This window comes from Mycteria americana, chromosome Z, assembly GCF_035582795.1.
Source record: "Mycteria americana isolate JAX WOST 10 ecotype Jacksonville Zoo and Gardens chromosome Z, USCA_MyAme_1.0, whole genome shotgun sequence".
Classification (NCBI taxonomy): Eukaryota; Metazoa; Chordata; class Aves; order Ciconiiformes; family Ciconiidae; genus Mycteria; species Mycteria americana.
The window spans coordinates 37063580-37085469 of NC_134396.1; the positions used below are offsets into that span (position 1 = coordinate 37063580).

The following is a 21890-nucleotide window of genomic DNA, read 5'->3' on the forward strand; positions in this document are numbered from 1 at the left end:
AGTAAACAGCCTGCCACGCGAAGCAAGGACTGCCTGCCTGTCACTTACCAGGCCAGAAGGAACACGGCCCCAGAAACGGCAAGGGAAGAGCACCGTTAGTAGGCCCCATTTCCCAGCCCAGCCGCTCGTTGCACCTGCGGACATGCCGTACGCACACGTGAGCCAGACCTGCCTCAACCGCGGTGCACGGAGACGGTAACGCCTTGCCCCCCCGCCCCTAACGCGGGCCCTGCACTGGCCCCCAGGGCGGCCGGGGGTTAATTAACCCCCCACGCTGACCGCAGCCGCTCGCCCCGGGGCCGGCGCGGCACGGCGCGGGTGGGGGGGGGGTGCGGGCGGGGGCGCGGTGCACGGCGGCGGCGGGACGCGCGGTGGCGCCGGCGGAGCGCCCAGCGGCGGGCACTGCGGCGGGCCCCCGCGCACCGGCCGCGCTGCGGAACGCCCGCAGCCGGCGGGGGAGGGAGCGCGAAGCATCCCCGGCCGCGGAGCTGCTGAGGGAAGGACCAGGCGTTTCGGGGAGAGAACGAGGCGGTGCAGGGTCGCTCCTCCGCCGCCTGCCGGGGCTCTTAGACATCCCCGTTTATCACCCGGTGGCGAGATCCCGCCCTGGCGGGGATGCCCAGTGCCCCTCGGCAAGGTGTCCCCGGCAAGGTGTCCCCGCCCGCGCCCGGCGGGGCGGACAGTCCGCACCGACGGCGGGGCGCTCGCCGTCCCGCGGGGTGCGCCCGCGCGTGTGTGCATATGCGTGTGTATATGCGTGTGCGTGTGTGTGTGCATGCGTGCCTGTGCGAGCGCGTCTGAAGGCTCAGGCGCAGACTGCCTATTGGTATCTCCTCTTCGGCACCCTCCCTTCTCTCCCCCTCCCCCCTCCCATGTTGCTTTTCTTTTTTTTTTGGATTTCAGGCTCATTTTGTGGAGTTTCTGCCCCTCTCTGCGTCAGCCCCACGTCACTTTGCCGGCAGCTCCCCGGCTTGGGCTGGAGCCGGAGCCGGGGCTGCTTTATTATCAGCTGGAGGGAGGAGGAGACGGTGCGTAAAGCGGCGAGCACGGCGCCCCGAGCCCCGCCGCCGCCGCGGGCTGCGCCTCCCTCCCTCCCCGCCCGCCCTCCCTCCGGCGGGCAGCGGCCGGCCGAGCCCCCGCAGGTAGGAGCGCAGCCTCCGCCACCTGCCCCCGCCGCTCCGCGCGTTTTGCAGCATCATCGGGAGCCGCCGCGGGGGCAGGCGGCGCCGCTGTCCGCCCGCCCGCGGGGCCGGGGCAGGTGCCGCGCCGCGCCGGCGGCCCCCTCGCCCCTCTGCGCCCCGGTCCCGCCGCAGCGCCCCGCTCCGGCTCCCGCCGCCCCGCGGAGCCCCCGGGCGGGCAGCGCCGCGGGGCGGCTGCGGCTGAGGCTGCGGCTGCGGCGCGGCGCGCCCATGTGAGCCCCGGCCGCGGGGTGCCCGCCCGCGGCGCGGAAGGCTGCGCACCCTCCGGGCGTGCGCCCCGGCAGCGGCGGCGGGAGCAGGAGGAGGCCCGTCGGGGCAGCGCTGGAGTGAGCGGGGGCGGCATGGTGTCCTGGCGGCGGAGGCCGGGGCCCGGCCTGGCGCGGCTGTGGGGCTTGTGCTGCCTGGTGCTGGGCTGCTGGCGGGGCGCGCTGGGCTGCCCCGCGTCCTGCCGCTGCAGCTCCTGGCGGATCTGGTGCGCGGAGCCGGCGCCGGGCATCGCCTCCTTCCCCGTGCCGCAGCGGAGCGCCGAGGGCGACAATGTCACCGAGATGTGAGTACGGCCCGGGCCCGGCCCGGCCCCAGCCCGGGCGCGGGGGCGGCGGGACGGAGCAGCCGGGGGACGCTGCGGGAGGGGGCGGCGGGCGGCGGGCGGCGGGAACTTCCCCGCGCCGAAAGGCACTTGCTCCGCGGGCGGACGCGGCGGCTGGAAGCCTAAAAGCCCGGCGTGATTTAATTTGGACGCGACTTCCCAGAGACACCGCTGCGAGCCCGTTTAGATGATGAATCCTAATTGCCCGCGATGCGGTTCCCGGGGAGCGGGGCGGGCGGCGCGGCGGGAGGCCGGCGCGGGGGTCGGCGCCGGCCGCTGCGGGAGCGCGGGGCAGGCGGGGAGCGGGAGGGCGCGCTGGGGTGCTGCCTCCGGCCGCGGCCGCTACCCCGGCCCCGGCCCCGGCCCCTGCCGGGGGCGCGCACCGCCCAGACCTCACCTCTGCGGCGGCAGCAGATCTGGAAAGGGACGCTTATTCTATTTATATTTTTACTTTCGCTCCCTCCGTTTATTCCTGCGAACCGATAGTTTTGGTGGGTGGCCCCCCCCCTCCCTCCCGACCTCTCCTGTACTTGTTTTCTATTAAAAAAAAAAAGCGAAAAGGAAGGGGAAAAAAAAAAGGAGGGGATGCAGCAGATTCTGGTGGAAGGGACAGCAAACTCTGCCCTGGCCATGGGCATGCGAGCCTGCTTTGCCCTTCTCAGTAAGGTGGCTGGAAGGAGAAAATAATGAGCCTGCAGAGGAATGAGCATTGTGCTGTCTCTAAGCAAGTGCTGGAGGATTAGGAAACCATCATCAATACTGAGGAATGTGCAAAAAGTTGGTCCCCCCCCCCCCCAACCCATACGTTGCTTCCATCCTTGCTTGCCTGCAGATGATATTCGGTGAGGGAGTTCTGTAGCTTTTCGTGTTCGATCCTGCATCGTTTCGCAGCTCTCAACTCTGTGGCGTCCACATATGTTGCCTTAGAAAAGCTGCAAAGGCTCTTGCTGAGCAAAAAATTTTGGATACTGGACTTGTAGATGATAGATCTGGGGGAAAAAACCTTTTAAAGCTGTTTTGTCTTTCTCCATATTTCCCAATCCCTGTTGTTTCTGGATTGTTTCCCATAGCATTTTTAATGTAAAAGATACCAGAATATTTTCCCCAAAATCTATACAGATTTCTCACTGTTTGCATTCTCCATCCTTATTCTCTTTCTCAGTTTCCTCTAGAAACAATATAAAAATACCGTGAAATACTGTGTGATTTTAGATTAAATTCTAGCATTTGAGCTACCTTTCTGCAGTTTGCTGAAGTCAATTTGCTGCATTTCCCTGCGTGCGTTTGGGGAAAAAGCTGGATACGTTGGTATCTACTACTCATAACGGCCTACCTTTGGTAGATTTTTAGGACCTATGGTAAAGAAACAGTCTTTCTGAGTTGTTACAGCAGTTATTGTTTCAGATGTTTAATATTCTGTGGATTGCTTCATTAAAAAAAAATTGCTTTCAGCTATGCATCTCTGCTCATTTTCATAGGCTTTGCTAGCCTTATTATCCGGTACTTTCAATTTGGAGGTAACAGAGCAATTTCCCCCTAGAATTTAAACTCTTTTTAAAAGGCCAGAAAACACATATGTAAATATGTTTTCCAGCCATGATCAACTTAAAACATGTCTAGTCATTTTACGGTGATGCTTTTGGTTTTCATTTCCCTGTGGTTTTTGAGCATCACTGTCTTTACAGTTCTTTTCAGTTTTTACTGTATCATTCTGTGACATTGCACGTTGTTGTGTTTGGTGATCTAAAAATAATTTTGAGTCATGGATTTCTCAGGAGATGCTGTTGCACGTATTTAAGATGGTCTTTTCATGCGTACTTTTAACATGAAACACAGAGGCCCTTTAGTTTATTGGCATAAATTAAAAATTGGACTGCAGTAGCTGTCACGTTACTTCATTGTGGGAGCTCAGTAAACAGTAGATATGTAGGGAAGCAGTTCTAATATGGTAGATACAGATTGTAGAAACATTTTTTAACACCGCACATCTTGCTTTATTCTAGCTAAGAAAAAGGTTTAAGAGGCTGGGGTGTTGCATTTTACTTGGGAAGCTTCAGGCCTGGTCTTTCTTTTATGTGCTCTATAGATACAGGAGCACAATTCTATTGGTCTCTGGTGAAATTACTCCTAGTATAAATAAGAGTGAGAAAAGCGTAAGACAATTAATTTCTAGTAACTTATTCCTATGTATTTCCTGAGTGCGTTGAAACCAATCCTTCATTTGTTGCTTATGTCCTGCTCTTGACGGGAGTGGATCCCGCAGTCCTAGGCAAAACATCCACAGGCGCCCGGGGCGCGTGGGCTGAGTCAGGGTCCTCACCTGGGCCACGTGCAGTGGGAGTGTTGGGATAACTGCATGGTCGGGCTGGGCATGTGCAACCCATGGTGGTGCAGAGGGTTGGCTGTGGGCCAGGTGGATGGCACGGAGCAGGCAGGATGTGAGTGGGCAGCGAGGGTTTCCCCTTGGCTCCGAGAGGTGGGGGAGAAGGCTGGGGTGGTGCTGGTAGGAATAACAGAGCTGCGGTCCCACGCATTGGGCAGCCTCCACCGCTTGATACCCAGGTGCTTCAGCTCTGTTTTGGCCCGTACGTAAATTGTGGTTCAGAGCTTAATAAACACTCTCCTCCCAGGCGAGCTATTTCTTGATTCCTGGTTGGATCCCCCATCCAAATCTACTGAGAGCAGCAGAAAGACACCCAGAGCACTTCTGCATCAGCCCTGTGAGGGCCAGCTGCTGAAACTTGGTGTGGGAGGGCATAAGAGTATTTATGCCTGGTGCTTTTCTTAGTCATCTTCCTCACTCTTTCCCTTCCGAGTTGTTTTTGCATAGTTTTCTGTTAAGGTGAATAAAAGACAGATTTTGGAAATTCTCTGTCTCTACCAAGATTTTAGATTTGTCCAGTTGGCTAGGGTGCTGATGTGGGCTGGTCTTTATCTGGAAAGCATGTGCCAGTGCGAAAATCACTTACCATAACAGAGCTTAACCGTAATAATTGTTTGGTAGTTTTGATATTATTAGAGATAAATTGAACTCCAGAGTGAGACCCTGAATTAAAATCATGGTATCAGTCATTGAAGCTCACATTAAGAGCCAAGGACCAAGAGTGGTGATAGCAAAATGAGAACATGAGTATTGTTAAATCCATGCATTGTAGGCACAATAGCAAATAAGTAATCCTTGGTGAGATCACTCAAACGAAAATATTAATAGGATAGTAAATGAGTCATTTTTAAAGTGTTGAGGACTTCTTGTAAAAGGACTGGTCTAATATTTTTTCATTACTTAGAATGTATTGTTAGTATATCTCAGCGTATATGACTCTTCAAAGACTTTGATTTCAAAGTGTCTTCTTGCAGTGCAAGTGTATTCCTGGCCTAGTTTCACAGTTCTGGTATCAAGTCATTAATATGTTGACTTATGATTATTCAGGTGAATGGGGTTTGAAATTAATTGGTGTATTTCAGGAAGAGCTGCTTGCCAACAAAATGGTAGGTGACTTTTAAGCTCTTGCCTATTAAAAGAGAGGTGATTGTGTGTTGCGTACATTTCAAAACCACAAAATAAATTTCTAATGCAGTTATATAAAGCACTCTAGAATTGTTAATAAATAAGACAGGATAAGTAATTTATAGAGTAAATTATTTAACAAGTCATGTGAGCTTGTGCTAAAAAAAAGGCATGTTTAAATTCATATGAAGCTCAGAGCTGTTGGTATTTTGGGTCTCTTTCATTTTAGATTTCTAGGCTGTTGTAGATTGAATATAATATAAAACCGTCCACAAGGCTCCTCAACCCTCAGCCCCTTACTCCTCAAAACAACTTTTGGCTATGCAGCATTGCATGGCTTGGCTGGATTGAAAAGTTATTTCTGGTGACTTGGAATTGTACAATAAAGCACGAGGCATTAGGCTACAAATTACTAAAGGGGTTTTGGACAGTAGTGATACGACAGTGGCTTTTAGGAATTTGTCCTTTTTTTTTTTTTTTTAAACCTTCCTTTAAAGATCTGGGTAACTGGTTAAGGGGAGTTGAAAGTAAGCGTTATGAAAATCAGTTTTGTAATTTCTAGGCTCTAAAAGTACTCCAAATATCACAAAGCATTGGGTTTCGTATATACTAGGGTTCTTTTTTTGCTCCCAGGAAACGTTTTGTGTGGCTGGTTTTAGTCCTTGTCCTTTGGGTCGATGAGGACTGATGGGGCTCCTGGGGGTGCCCACTGGGGCTGTCTCCGGCAGGCGAGGACGAAGCAGCTCACGCTGGAGGAGGGCAGCATCCTTCAGGAGGTGCTCAGCGCTGCGCAGGGTCGGGCGGGCAGAACGCTGCCCCTCTACGTCTCCCGTCACTCAAGAGTTTTAAGAGGGGTTTGGGGTTTATATACTAAAATGAAAGCCACCTGTATGAATTCAAGGATTTGGTCTTGAATGTGTTGTTTTCAGGAAACTTCCACTTCTTTCCATACTAAAGAGAAAACAGAGGGCTGGGCAGTCCAGCCTGTGATATCTTTAGGATAGTATTTTCCAGATTTCTCAGGTTCTATTTTTTCTTTATTATTTTTATGCTGACAGTGTAAAGGAGAGAGTAGCTTAGCAAGATGCTAGATCCCAAATCATTGTGAAGCAAATACTTTAATTAACTAAACGAGGGCCTTATTTCTCCATTTTGGATTTCATTTTAAAGTAAGAGGGCCACCCCCCCCAACCCTGCCCGTTCTTTTTGGATTGTAGTTCTCTCTCTCCCCTGTTTGTCATCTGTCACTGCAGGAATGTCTAACAATACGGTAAGGAAGGTGGCCATCCAAATATCCTTGCCCAAGCTGGATGAGTGTAGCAGGTAATGAAGAGTGATAAAAGATGAAAAACAGAGCAGAGAACTCTTAATACCATCTCAATGCTTTATTGATGTTAAATGTGTCTTTAGCTTGTTACGTGTGAAAAACCTCTCTTTGAAAACTGTCCTTTAAAAAGTGAGGCACTGATTGTATAAATTTATTAATTTCTTGCATTTCAAATGGAAGAATAAATTCACAGAGGTTTGAAAGCAACATGCCTGTACTGCCTGGGATGTGAGTACCCTCTGTTACTGGATGCTGCTTGTGGTCTCTAAGACCTCTTCATCCAAATGTAAGTAGGCACATAGCTGCTACTAGAATCAAATATAATCAGGATGCACCTTAATTCCTGTTTGATTGTGAGCCTATATTTTCAGAAACTGCATAAAGCAAAACAAACTATTCCCCCTCCTGAAATACGCGTATGGAGATCCTGTTTTTTACATAGCTACTATTAACCGTAACATTGCACAATCATAATGGACTTACCGGAAAGGAGCCATGCCATGGAAATTCTGTTGTGAATATGCAAATTTTTTTATTTTCCTGGAAGAAAATGACCTGCATTGAGTGTTAATCATCAACAGAAGTTATAGCTGAATGTTAAATATATTTAATACCAATTCAGCTATTCTTGTTTCTGGCTTGTGTTGTCATCGGTAGGTTACACTCTTGAAGATCAGCTTTCAGGTCAATATTCTTTGGTTCCTAGACAAGGCCTGAAGAAATGAGATTTTTTTTCAGAAGTAAGAGAAAGTGGAACAAGGCAGGTCCAAGGCATTTTCAGAGGCAGTTTAAGAGATCGTAATCTCTGAATGGTGTGAGTTGAACCAGCCTTTTGCTGGTCTTGATCCAGTGGTTTACTTAGATGCCTTTTATTTCAGGGGGAAACTGAGGCTGAGATTCTGGCCTTGTTAAAGTCAGTGGCAAAACTGGATGGAATTATCGTTTCACCAGTGTAGAGTAGTTTAGAGGACATGTCTGAAGGATGAAAAGAACTTTGATTCAAGCATTTTCCTGCCTATTCTAAGTTTGGAAGTGAAGGGGCCTGCTGCTCCGTTACTTGATGTGTTTTTGACTTGTGGCTTTTCTTGGATCTCATGTTTTTTCCCACTTTAGTCCCACTGACTAAATATGTTGAGGCAAGAAGAAGTTGAGATTGAGCATTTTAGAGGGGTCTTTTACAAAGTTTTAAATAATTCTCTATTGAAATGAACCTACACCTCCATGTGCAAAACAGTAGCAGCTGCAGTCACTACAGGAGCTTGTGCTGGATCCATAGAGGATCTATGGTTCACTGTATACAGTTGTCTGATGTATAAATAAAAGAAGGGCAATACATTAATCAAAGTTAGTCCATTGCCGAAACAGAAGAGCAGTGAAATGGCAACACTTCTGAGCTCCTTATGGAAGAGTCTGTCGATAGAGCTCTAGTTGGAGCTGGGCAAGTTACCTTTTTTTCCTCTTGGTTTGACAGTTGAGCCAAAAGAAATATTCCGATTTTAGATTTAAATGAAGTTATTTTTACCTTTTTATTTCCTAACCATACAAGTAAAAATAATTAAGGCCGTATTCAGCAGATACCCTGTGAAGCACGGATATCCCACATTGCACAATCAGATGCTGTATTCCATATGAAGAGTGGATGGGACGTGACTTTTCCCATTCTTTTGCAACAACTGTCTGATTTTCTGAATGCCAGACGGCACAGCGAGCATATGCGGATAAATCATGTGCACATACTGGGCATGTCAGACTTACTGGGCATGGACTGGGAGACTTTTCACAGCATGTGCTGTGGGTGTCATGTGCTGGACTTGCTAATCATGTCTGGGACTGTCCCAGGCCTCAGCATTTAAAATCTGGCAGCTCCCTGCGAACTGTGTAGCGAAGGCGCTTCACTCAGCTGGCAACTCTCCTGCCCGCGATGGAGAGCCCGCTTCTTCCAGGAAGTGATTCAGGAGGCTAAATTAGGTTCCTACTGCAAATTACCCAATGGAGGCATCCCCTCCTCTCTCCACTGAGTATAAGAAAACCTTGGGGACTTAGTTCATTAGGGTGAGTGGAAGAAGCAAGACCTTCCCTTTAGCGAGCAGGATCACGCTGTGGAGTAAGATGTTGGTGTGGTCCCAGATGAACCATGTCGGAGTGCATGTGGGGAGCTGCTCTGCTTGAAGCAGGGCATATGGGTCTGAACAAAGGTCTTGCATGTCAGCATCTTAACTGCTGTCCTGTATGGGGTACAGATGTGGGCTTGCCTCGGTTCTTCCTTCTGAGTCACCTTGCTTGGCACGGAGTATTTAAATGTGCTTTTGGGTCAGAGAGCAGGACAGTCTGTTTAGCTAAGCAACTGCGACGCTTAGTTGTGTAGTGAGGCAGCTGGGTCCTGCTCCTGCTCCACTGAGTGTTCAGTTACGGCACAAATTAGAACAGCACGAAGAGGTAAGGTTGAGACTGCCCTCTCTGAGGTTGCTTTGTAGTACGGTATCTTCTGAGAGCTTGGGATCACATTGCCTTAGGGAGAGGAAGGAATTGAACCTGGTACTCCTGGACACTACTGGAGCAGTACTTCCAGCGTTTCTTCCAAATCTGTGGTCTTCTACCTCACACAGACATGTCTTTTTTTTTTTTTTTTTTTTTTTTAAACAGGTGAGTCTATTTGGTGAATATGGGTCTAGTTCAGGAAGGTGAAATTCCTCCCCCTCCCCCCGCCCCCCACTAAGTGAATGAATAGTCTATTGCATATTCATCTCCTACTCCCCCCTCCAGTCTTGCCTCTTCCTAATTTTTAGAAACAGGTTTTTGAACACATTATGGATACTGTGATCCTCACCTGGTAAACACATAACACTGTACTCTCCTGCTGGGAGCAGTTCTGTCGACTTCATGGGACTAACTATGTAGCGTACTTAAGCATATGCTGATGTATTTTACAGTGTAGAGTGGTAGCAATATAAGTATCTTTTGAGGACTGTGTATTGCACATGTATTTATACATACACACAAAATTTGAAACTTTTTGGGTTGGATTCAGATAGATTTACAAACATTTTGCACTGGCACAAATCCACATGTGACATCAAGGCACCTAAATAGAAAAATATTAATGCTGGATACTACTTCTCCACTAGACATCACTGCAGATCACGGACCATGTTTGTGCAGCGACTGTCTTGTTGCCTGGAGCCTGTGTCATTTGGGGGATGTGGACCTAGGTGGCACAGCTGCAGAAATAGGTACCCCTTGTCCTGGGGATGGGCGTGGGTGGAAGAATGACTCTGTTGATCTCTCCTACCCTGAACGTTTCTCCCATCCCTCCATGGCATTCCTGTCTGCATGGAGACAGGGCAGGTGTTCCTTCTGTTTGCTTGGTCTGGTTGTATGCATAGTTTTCAGCTGCTGTAGGGCACTTCTGCATATTCTTACAACTTTTAATGAACAGTTTAACTTGAAGCAGTTTTGCTCTTCACAGTGGGTATCCGAAATGAAAGGTTTAGGACGTGAGAGTCCTAACAGTTGGAGATATCATCGAAATGTCTGCTTGATCTTGTATAATTGCAGGTGAACACTTCACCTTCACCACGCGCATCCTGGGGTGGGAGGAGTGCTGCAAAAAGGCGTGCGCAGCGGTGTGATGTGGCCTTGAGAACCATAAGGAGAAACAGGCTGGCGGATGAAAAAAATATTACTCTACTCATAGGCAGTGGCAGGGACAAAAGCTGTAAAGGTAAATGAGGAATGCTATGAAAGTAGTGGTGGGTAAGGAGAGGGCAGCTTTGCAGAAATAGTGAAGAAGTTCGAAGACTACTGTAGCAAAATATGTCACCTAGTGAAAGAGGTGTGTGCAGGGTGAGAGTTTAGTTTGAAGAGGAGATGGTAGAGAAGATGATCTAAGACTTGAAATGATGTTAAAATGGAAAATTAATGCTTACAAAAGAGTATATTTTCCTAAAGTATAACAATAAAGACATCCGCAACTGGGTTTTTAAGTAAAGTTGATTTCACTCTAGAAGGGGCAATGCGTATGTCAGGCAGCAGAATGAACAGAAATACAAAGGAAAACCTGAAAGGCAGACACAGGACACTTGTCGATGTGTACCACTGCAAGAGAGAATTTCCAAAAAATCAAACTGGCCAAGTACAGGAACATGGAAAGTTATGGAAACAGTGGCAGCAATGTGGCAGTCAGCATGAGTATTCGAAGTACTCTGGATACTGAGAAATGTGCAGAAAGTGTAATAAACACATCATTATGTTAATATATGCAGTGCAAGTAAGAAACTACTTATATTAAGTGAAGAACAGGATTCCTCAAGTGAAGAGAAAGTGCTTTTTTTAGGAATGCTAATGGAAGAAGCTATAAATCCAAAAGATTGGCCACTAAAGCGGGGAGAAATGGACCATACAGGACAGAGAACAGAGTGGAAATAAACATGATAAAAGAAAGTGAAATAGGGAACTGTGAAGAGCACATAAATGTGGAAGAGTGAAGAGTCCCTCTGAAAGGCTTTAGCAAAGAAGCAATTTTAATGCTGTTGAAATGCTCTCTGAAAAAATGCATTGGTTAAATATAAATAGTAAGATTGGTGTTGACATACAGAAGGTGGCAACCTGTTCTGGGCCTAGAAGAGTGAGGTAAACGTCAAGAGAGTCAATAGCATGGAAAGTCAAAAAGAGAACCCGTAACCCTTTTGGAATGCATCGGCAACATAATGTGAAGATATATTCATGTATGTGTTCCATTAGAAGACAAGATAGGGCTTGGAGAAGAGACAGATCTGTGGTAAGGGCTACATACGATGTTTCACAGGTCTTGGGAAAGAGGCTAGGAAGTCAATTGTGAACCATGGCAGCAGATGGTATCATTTGAAGAATGGAAAAACATCTACCAATTGGGTTCTCTATGTAATAATTGCAGAGAAAAAGGGCAGAGATTATGACCATATGTAGACTTTCAAGACTTAAATAAAAACAGAAGGAAAATTTTTACTAGCTTATGGAAAGGGAAATATTGTTTGAGATGTCAGGAGTCAAATTATTCAGCAAATCTAATGCATTAACAGGATATAGATGGATTTTCCTGGATAGATGGCTTCAAGTTTTGCAGTTTCACTCCATCGTTTGGAAGTACTATCTTTTGATCTCTATTTGGCATGAGGTGTATTGCATGCGGTGAATTGAGACAGTGGATAGTGTGGCAGGTATGGACATATGTCTTGATGATCCAGTGAATATCAGAGCAGATTGAACAGAGTATTTGACATTCCAAGAGCCAGTAATTTTAAACTGAATAAAGCTAAGTAGTAATGTCAAACAGTGGAAATAATATATGTGGGGGGAAGACTGACCTCAGACGGAATTTCAGATGAAATTTCTTAGGCAGAATCAAAGAGTCAGGGAATACTGCACATGTCAAAATGTGGAGATAGGAAAAAGATTTAAAATGTTGTGAAGTATAGTGATTTATGTCAAGAAGTGCTTATCTAACTCTGAAGGACATGCAGCTCACTTAAGACATCCCTTCCACAAAGTCACTGCCCGAGCATGGGTGCCTGGAAAGAAGAGAATTCAAAGGTTTTGCCATCAACCAAGATGCTTCAATGTTTTGATTCACTTGAGGGACCTAAAAAGATGCATATAAAGGATGGTTAGGAGCAATCGTACTGCGCTGTTATGGAACTGATGTTTTGCCATTCTCATTTGCATCAAGGCCAGTGACAGCTACAGAGGTGGTGCATGCAAGTGCTGAAAAAGAGAGTGGTTGTGTTAGTAGTCTTTGAAGAGTCACCGCACTAGGTGGTTCTGTAGCAGAAAGAAATGTCACATATATTTGTTTGTTTTATTCATTCCTTTGAGATGCCCTTTCTTCCTTGCAAGCCAAATAATAATAATAAAAAAGATTAGTCTTATGTCTGCTTTCTCTTGAGGACTAATGGAAAGACACATTCACTACTCTCCTTTTGTGTGTCATTTAATGTGTGATTTTTAGTGTATTTATTGTAAAGGGACTGTACAAGAGTTTAAGCCTCTTCCTAACGGTGTGCAGAGATGATTTCATACACAGTGGATGAAATGTGTTTTGTAGATAAGGTCAGTGATTAAGACATATATTTTTGAATAAATAGGTTATTGTCTGGCCAGCTGATACTTTTTTCTGACTATATCAAAGAATATCAACATTTCCAAAACGTCTTTGCTAAGGAAAAGCTAGACTGTAGCTGTCAGTTGTCCTCTAGAGAAATGTCAAAAATTGATGTCTTGGTGAAATATCAAATGTACGAACTTCGTGGAGCTCAAGGGGGAGGACAGGTCTCTGAATGGAGAAAATAGTTAAATAAGCTTTGCAGGCATTTTGGGAAAAGTAGTTCTGAAGGTGGAGCTCGTCAAGGGCATGAATCTTAAATCTGGAAAGCTGCATGAAATGTCTTGAGAGTTTGCTTGATTTGGTTGTCTGCGGTTTGAAGAGAACAGAACAAACACCTTGAAGCCAAACCAGAAACGTAAGTAAGCCCAAGGGTGCATTACGTTTTGTTTTCCCTGCCTCTAAATATAGTAACTGTTTCCTTAAACTCTGCATTGCAGACGTATTCATTTATTTTTACTTTTGCCTTCGTGTTTGCATGCTGTAAAGAGGGAGCTAAGGTTGGCTGGCAAACCGTAGGCTTTCCATTTCCCAGGGAGTTGTAGTCATAAGCAGGAGTACGGATTCGCTCCTGCAGTGCCAAAACAAGATTGGGATCTCCGCTGAATTCCCGCTTTCTCCTGCTTTAAGCTGGTGGGTTGGCACTAATTGTTCAGGATGACGGCTTTGGAGAAGCAATTCCCAATGGCAACTGTGTACTACTAATTGGATACTACTAATTGGGTAATCATAGTATATTGGCATGGAGCAGAATGCCTGAGTGCCGCTGTCTCCTGGCAGTTGACTCAGCCACATGTCAAGAACAGGGAATTCTTGAAGGTAACTGTGATCTCTGACCTTGGCCATGAGATGCTGAGTTCCAGATCGCCCTGAACAGCACATTATCTGAATGCGGGATATATGCAGTGAAGGATTTGCTCAAAAAATGGGCGTGCCTGTGGGTGTGAAGAAAGATCCCAGAGTTAATTATGTCAGCTCCAGAGCTGCTGTACTGACACGTGGAGAGCTACCTCCTGTAGTCTTCTGTGACTCATGGTTAAATACTCTAAATGGGAGGGAAAAAAACCCTGAAGGATGACTTAAGGAGCCTGTGATAGTGGCAATCAGTTTTTCACTCTTTGTGAAATGCAGAGTGATTCACAGTTTAAAAAAAAATACCACCACAGCACTTGCTCAGAATTTGTCAGGAGACACCAGACAGCTAAGGAGTTGAGCACCTGTTTGTAAAATTGCTGAATGCTAGGTAAGTCCACAGTGGACTAACTCGACACGCTGCCTCTTTCCCGAGTTATGGCATGCTCTTTTAGCAATAGAAGTTCTGTTTCTTGGGGCTGGCTTCATGAAATCTGGCGCTGATGGTACCAGATGGAGACAGCAAAATAGAATAAAATAATTGGAATAAGCCTGTGTATCTGTAGAGAGCTTGTCGCTTGTAGGTGTCTGTGTCATGCTCATTGCCTGCTGTTAGAGTTTCCTTCCTAGGGCGAGCTTGGTCCTATGTAGAAAGATTTCTTGGTTGAGCGGAGATTATATCATTGGTCCCTACATCTGTCTGAAACCTGGCATTCCTGATGTGCAACATTGTGTAGCTCTATGCTTCATTTTCAAACTATGTGAGTTCACACCCCTCAAGCATTATTTTAAATTTGGTTTCAGAGGGACTGCAAATGAAACCCATTTGAATCTGCCAAGTTTCATCAAGTATTGTGTCAAGCTTACAAATTTTGCATGATTTTGATGCATAACCATAAATCAGCCCAGGTGTGTTGAAAATGTCCCTAACTTTTAGCATACCTTTTGATGAACTTGGTCTGATATTTGAGTTTGTAAGAAAATACAGCACTAGGGAACTTTGCAGTGTTTAATTGTTGATGTTACCATACAGATTTCACGGTAGTGTAGACTAGGGACATACGTGACCTGTCATTAAATGGTAATTTGTCTACTGACAGTTCAATGTCTGGAGTGTGCTGCCTTTTCCCCTAAAGATTCAGTGAAAAAATAACTCAGAGTATAAAGTTTTCCCAAGGTTCAGAAACATTTCACCAGGGAATGTTTATTAATTTTAAAAACTATTTTCCCAGCTGTATGAACCAGAGCTAAACATATAATTGATTTATTTTTTGGAGTGTTAAGAAAATATGTTTCCCATAAAGGGAGTTTTCTGGCAACAGAAATACTTCTGGAGCTGAATTACAGTGTTATTTGCTTGCATCTATGTTGTTAAGACTAGTGTACGCTAGTTTTCCAGCATGTCATTATAGCTCCAAATGGAGTAGTATACCTTAACATACATTAATCCAGAGGAAACAGAGTAAACCAAATAACTTAGGAAGGCATACTTCTGCTTGACCAGTTTTTTTCAGATTAAGGAAAAGGTTTGAAAGTTAGAGTGAAATCCTTTTTTGAGCTATTGAGGCACAAAATAATCTAGACCGCTTTAAAGAGCAGAACCTGCTTTCTCTTCATGCTCTTGCAGTTCAGAGGTTGCTTCACTGGCGTTGTACAGACTGTATCCGTAGTCTTTCACGTGTGTAATGAGCAGAAGTGAAGACCACCCTCTTAAAGGAGAACTTTTTGGAGGAGCTAACTCCTTTATGGTAGGATTCTAAAATATCCTTTCCAGAATGTTGCAGCAGCGGTGAAGTATGAGTGTGTGACATTATTCAATAGCTGCTGGAGTGTGCCGAGATGAACGTGTTATTGTAGGTTGCAATGTGCAGTCAGTAGGTGTCTGATTCTGAATGCCTTTATTAGAATTAATCAGCAGCTTACAAAGGGGAGATGAAACTAAAGGTCTGAAAACAAGTACTGTTTACCGATGACTCATTGAAGGAGAGGCAGAATGCTATAGTATAATCAAGCGGATAGTATTGTAGGCAGCTGCGGGTTTGGTTTAGAGGCAGCGATCGGCGTTGGTGAGCTGATTCGTGTGATGCGGCTGGGTACTATCCAGGCAGGTTCTGGCGGTGCTGCACTTTGCTGTGGTGTGCTTCCAGGCTCCTCACGTGACTGCAGCCAGCTGTGAGTCAGGATGTTTTTCTTCCGTGCTACAATAAAAACGTTCAGTTAAAGAACAGGGTGGATATTCTTAAGGGCAGGCAGGCAAATTACATTTCTCAGCGTCGCCCACTGCAAGTCAGAGCTTTTAGAGTATTAATGTTTGATGATAAGTAACATGACGGTGGAGTGGTTGTGAAGAAGGTAAAAATAGACTTCAGTTAGGGAGAGGTTTTATTTCAAAGCTCCCTCTAAATTAAACAGAAGAACAACTTCCCCTTACAGTGTACAGCTACAGTCATCGTACTCCTTTCTTTTTCACTGCTATGAAATAGCTGCAAAGGCTTAACTTTAAACAGACTTGTTAAGCAAGTAAGGAAGCGTAAGAGGACGTGACCTGCTTATGGTAAATTATATCTGACCACTCTTTCTTCGAGGATTTCCAACTGCGTGAAATTTGCTTGACTGTCATGTTCTGTACTGAGAGTGTTTTTACAAATGTATTGAGGAGCAGTTCTTGTTTTGAGTTAGTTGCACTTAGCCAGAATTTCTTTTGGGTCCCTACCTGAAGTATGGTTATGGAAAATCAGTGGTTTCTTTTGGTTCTTTCAGTTAGGAACTGGAATCATAAATCATTCACCATAAAGAGACTAGTACCAGCTCAGAGTAAAGTATGCCCCCTCTCGCTTTTCTTTTAAGGGATGCAATAAGAGAAGGAAAGAAAACATCATAAATTCATGCTGCTGCTGCTTCCCAAATATCATCCTTTTGGTTTGTTCCCTAATGGACCAGCACTGATCTTTCTATATAGATTCTGTGCTCATACTCAGATCTTCGTCTGATGTAAATTGCGGTAGCTTCATTGGCTTCAGCAGAGCTGAGCTGTTTTACACTGGCTGAGGCTTACCACAGGATATGATACACTAATGTATTTGTGTGATGCTGTAAGTTATGTCAAGTTCTGGGGCTTCTTGTAGTGGGAGGTTTTGGTTAAATGTTTTTATGATTAAAATTGCAATGTCAGATTTGGATGGGTGATAAGTGCATTTAAATGATGGACCTGTGTTCTGGCAGTGTTTGTCGGATGTTTTTTTGATGGCTTAATCTTCAGCTAGTACAACTGGTCACTCAGTTTCTTTTCCTTTACTCTTCGGAGTCTCTTTTCCCTCTGTGTTCCTCTGCCCATTTTCCTCAATTCCTGCTGTTCTGTGTTTTCCCTGTCTCTGTCTGGTCTTGACAGGATTCTCGTTGGTTGAACACTGAGGGCAGGATGAGGAAGGTATCTTCGATACCTCGTGCATAACTTTATTTTAGCATGATGAGGTCCAAGTGATGGAGAAGGTGTTACTTAATTAAATTATGAATGCTTCTTCAGGGCAGGTTCAGAGGAAGTATGATCATTCACTTGCAGGACCCTCAGGTGGAAGAATAGATAGTCTTTTATAAACTACTTCATTGCTTTTACTTGGCAAAATACATACATTTACCAAGCAACAAACAGAAAAATAGATCAGTGAACACAAGGGAGTAAATCAGATTGCCTTAAAAAATCCGAGGAAGAAAACACAAAATACGAAGGACTCTATTGTCTTGTCATGGGGTACACCGTGTTAATCTTGTCCTAAGAAGTCCTGCAGAGCAGTCAGTGTCATATGATGCTGTAGTAATGTGCTTTGTCTGGTGTCATGCATCGTCTGTTTACTGCCCTTCTTTTTCCCAAGGGACATGAATCCCATTAGGGGAAACTTTTTGCTTTTCCTGGTACTTGGCAAGAGCATAGCGCAAGTCAGCTTTGCAGCTTTGGAGGAGAGCCCAGCCCAACCTTTGGGATTCTCAAGCTTCTGTTGGGATGTAGGCACATAGTGAATTTCTCTAACACACCAGTTGAGATAAGACGGGTTGCCTTTGGGAAAGCAATATGCCTTTCCAATTCAGCAGAATTCCCTTTAAATAAAAAAAAGTGCTTAAAATGAAGACAAGTTTTATTCTAGCAAAGAAAGACTCCTTCATTTTAGGAAAACCTGCAGCTTTGGTTCTGGATGCTCATGAAAATACAGGTCAGTCTCTGTTTAAGTTTCTCTGGGGCTGGGGTTGTCCTTTGAAATGCATGGACTCTTTAGCGAGGCATCTCTTACATCAGGCTTACTTTTCTGCACATAATATCAGCTGAATTGCCGTTTCCACTGATTTCTTCCTCTTAGACTGCATGATTTGCACTGTGAAACTCTTTTTCTTGCTGCAGAAGAGGTAACAGATTCTATATCATCCCATGCATTATCTGTAAAACATTTTAATTTCGAGTCTGTGGGATGTCACTGGTTATTCATAGATCTCACATGATGATAACACAAAGGCCTGGCTTGCATGCCCACATCCTTTTGGGGTTCAGGCAGATAGATATTCATGGTATCTGAGTGGACTCAATGCCTTGGTGTACTATGAGTTTCTCTTAATTTCCGCTTGTGTATGTAACGTCATGAAGTACAGCCTCCCTTTCCTCAGTTTTCTTACTGCCACACCTTGTAAATAGAACTGAAACTACTTGTGGCAGGGAGAAAATCAGTTGAACAAGTGATTAAGTTAACAACACGAGATAAGAGACTAGGCCAGTTCGATCCCCCCTCAATGTTAAGTGGGATGACTCCACTGCCACCATGGAAGTTGGCCCTTTTGCTGCTGTGAAATCCGTGAGGTAGGGAAGTGTGTCCTGGAAAATAGTGACACTGTGATGCAGTTTTATTTACTGTGCCTTCAGGGTGACTTGCTTCCGTGACAAACAAGGCTTCATTTCCCCTGTGTAAAACTCAACTGTTTCTCCTCCAGCCCTGTCCCACAAAGTACCATTTAAATGATGCAGAAGATTTTAAGGAGCACTTTTGCTCTGCAGATGCTCTGACTAGATTTTAGTGTTAGTTGCAGTAGGTCAGCAATCACTGCTGACTTTCAGACATCAGTGCTTGATCTCTGAACAGTCAAAGCCATGGAAGGATCCACTTTCATACTTTGTTCTGTCTTGCTTTTCCAACAGTTATATTGCAAACCAGAGAAAATTAGAAAGCATCAATGACAACGAAGTTGGATTTTATGTTGGACTTAAAAATCTGTGAGTATATGGGATGCATATTTTATAAAGCTAATTTTTCTTTATTTCTTTTATAGAAGCATATAGAGACTTCATCAGAGTGTAGGCCTAACTTTGTGTGTTATAGAGGACAGTTGTAGACCTTGTGGTTCAGCTTTGTTGAGATATCACCCACACTCTTATTTTAACCATTATTATCATTATGCTTTCTATTATAATTAAAATGAAGTATTCTTACAGTTTTATTTATTTTCACAGGACCGTGGTGGATTCAGGCTTAAGATTTGTGTCCCGTCAGGCATTTGTGAAAAACGTCAACCTACAATACATGTGAGTAAGGATAGCGTCTGCCTTCTACGTCAAAACTGCCCAACTCATAGTAATTTATTTAATTATTAATTTATTTCTCTCTTTTACCATTTCCTTCATATAAAACATTTTAACAAGACAGACTTACAATGATTTTCTGTCGTTAATGCACCCTGAATAAGGTATGTATGGTAAGGAACTGGCAGAACATAGGACATGCATGGTAAGGAACTGGCAGAACATGGGACATGCATGGTAAGGAACTGGCAGATCATAAGAACATAACGTTGGATGGTAAAAAGACCGTGCAGTTCATTATCCTGTCTCTAACAGTGGCCTCTGGCTGTGTCTTTTGCGGTAAGTAGCGTAACACAAAGAGTGCCTCTCTCAGCTGAGTCAGTTGGTGCCGAGGGTATGATGTCACACTATGCATCACACTCAGTGACATGGGTTTGACTAGCTCTAGTCTGATTCAATGGGCTGAATATGTTTTAGCAGCTGCGGTGCAGTAGGTGCATGCACGGAGCACATCTAATGTAATTTGACCAGTGTGTGTGCCCAGAGACTGTGGCATGACCGTGAATTTAAGTACTGTAAGTGAGGATGATCAGGAGATTCACTTTGGAAGCTCACTCAAGATCTGAACTAATGCACCCAAAGCAGAAAATAAGAATGAGGTTACTTTCACACCCAAATGCAATCTGTGGTTCATGAGCTTCAGGAAGCAGAGTTGGTGCCAGTGCAGCTTTTTGACTGTTTTTCTAGATTACTTAAACTTTAGATTTATAAAGGCTGAACTGATCAAAGTTCTTTATAAAGGTACAGAGAAAAATGATCAGCTAAAATGAAAGACTTTGTTTCTTTTTAGTATAAGTACATGTCTCTGAGGGACTGTAGTGCCTTTTGGTGGGACAGCCATGGAGTAGCTCGCTTTGCTACTTACATGGAAAACTGTGGATCTAGTCCTACAAAACATTGAGATCACGTGAGGGGCTCACGTGAGGGGCTCACAGGTACCCTGTTTTAGCCAAGTATTCAACTGTGTGTTTCAGTCCATCCATCTTTGTTAGATGTATTTAGCACTTAACCCCTTGCTTTTTTTAAAGTCCTAATGAGATCAGGAAGACATAAGGCCAAGCCTCAGGCTCGTAAGATACTTCCTTGTAATATGGAAGAGCTGTTGAACTGAGCACAGGGCTGATGGCTTTGCTAATGAAATGGAATCACTTTCTGCACCTGTGTTTTCCAAAGAATGGCAATTAATTCATTTAAGGAAGTGGACATGAATGTCCCTATCTGCCTAAACAGTAACTGCTGTCCTTAATGTGGCACAGTCACTGGAGGAGTGTGAACCAGATCTTGTTGGCCTGTGAGGCTTACATATGACTTCATATAGTCATTCGTAAAGTAAATAGCTTTTACTATGATCAGTTGGCGATATAAGGGAAGTATCTTCTAGAGTCAATTTGCGTGTCTACTTGTGTAACAATTGCTCAGTGAATTATGGTTGTAAAAGATGAAATTCCATAAAGCCAGGTGCGTATGCACTGGCTGTGGAAATGCGCAGTAGGAACTTACTGGCTGAGAGGCACATTTGCAGAGAAAGATTTAGTGGCTGTGCTGGAATAGAATCTCAGCGTAATGTGGCAGAACAGGGCAAATTCAGTCTGGATGAAAAGGAATTTTGTGTTAGATTTTTTACATCTTTTACCATTATCTTAGCTGCTGGGAAGGCACCTATCAGAATACTGTATATAGATTAGGACACTGAATCTACCCATCTTGAAAGATACTACAGAGAAGAGCAACAGAGCTATAAGGAGCTTGTAAAGCAAATAATTTAAGGAGGCTCAGAGGCTGAGTATGTTCAGTCCAATAAAGAGAAGACTGAAAAGGAACATACATCTTATCTTTAAAAGAAGAGCAATTATGATGAGGAGGGCAATCAGTTCTCTCCATGACCATGAATATAGGGTGAGAAAGAATGTGTTTAATTTGGAGCACTGTAAATAGATATTTGGAAGACCTTCCCAGCTGTATGGGCCAGTAGACACTGCAAAAGGTAACGGAGACAATTGGTGGGATCCTCTTGATAGGCTATTTTGCCTGTTTCCTTAGGGAAACGGGGTTCATGCAGTCACAGAGTGTCTCTGTCCCCAGTGGTTGCTTCTAACCAAAACTTATACAGGTAAACAGGTTTTCTGAAAACTGACCATTGGACAGAACAGGGAGACCCTATTAGAGTTACCACTTAAGGGAAAAGTGCATATATGACCTGCACTACAGAACCCACATGGCCAAGGTGTCTTTAAAATACTTCATCCACAGGAAGAGCTTCAGCTGGAGCACGCAGTCATATGTGGAATACATATCTGTTGGTAAGCGGGCTTTACTGGATCTGTAGTTCATGAAGCTGCTTGTTAGAAACAAATTCGACTGACCGACATTTGTTCGGTCGATGTACATGGAATCCTGATCCAGAATACTTAATGTTATGAACCAGGAGCTTATCCAGTCTCGTCCTGTCTTTTCTTTTGGTGGGATGTTAGCAGACACAGGATAAGCCCAGATAAGATGGAAGGTGTTACGTGGCACTGCCTGCTCTATACGCACGTGACAAAGCAGTAACTATGATGACATTTTTTGCCGAGGCTGATTTGTCATCCCTGCAAAAAATGCATTTGTTTGTTTTCTCTGGGAAGTCTTGATGCACACCAAAATGTTTCTGAAAGCCCCAGTG

At 44.8% G+C, this 21890-nt stretch overlaps 1 protein-coding gene across 3 annotated transcripts in view; it reads left to right on the forward strand.

The window, feature by feature from the left end:
• The first annotated feature begins 930 nt into the window (after positions 1-930).
• NTRK2 (neurotrophic receptor tyrosine kinase 2) overlaps positions 931-21890 on the forward strand; it is a 201246-nt gene continuing 180286 nt past the window's right edge. Inside the window, exons 1-3 of one of the 3 annotated variants that reach the window (XM_075488574.1) lie at positions 931-1749; positions 18788-18862; positions 19100-19171. In XM_075488574.1, coding sequence (XP_075344689.1) covers positions 1541-1749; positions 18788-18862; positions 19100-19171 — 356 coding nt within the window. In that variant the 5' untranslated portion in view covers positions 931-1540. The remainder of the gene's footprint in view (positions 1750-18787; positions 18863-19099; positions 19172-21890) is intronic. The other 2 variants (XM_075488573.1, XM_075488575.1) reach the window with 2 other exon arrangements.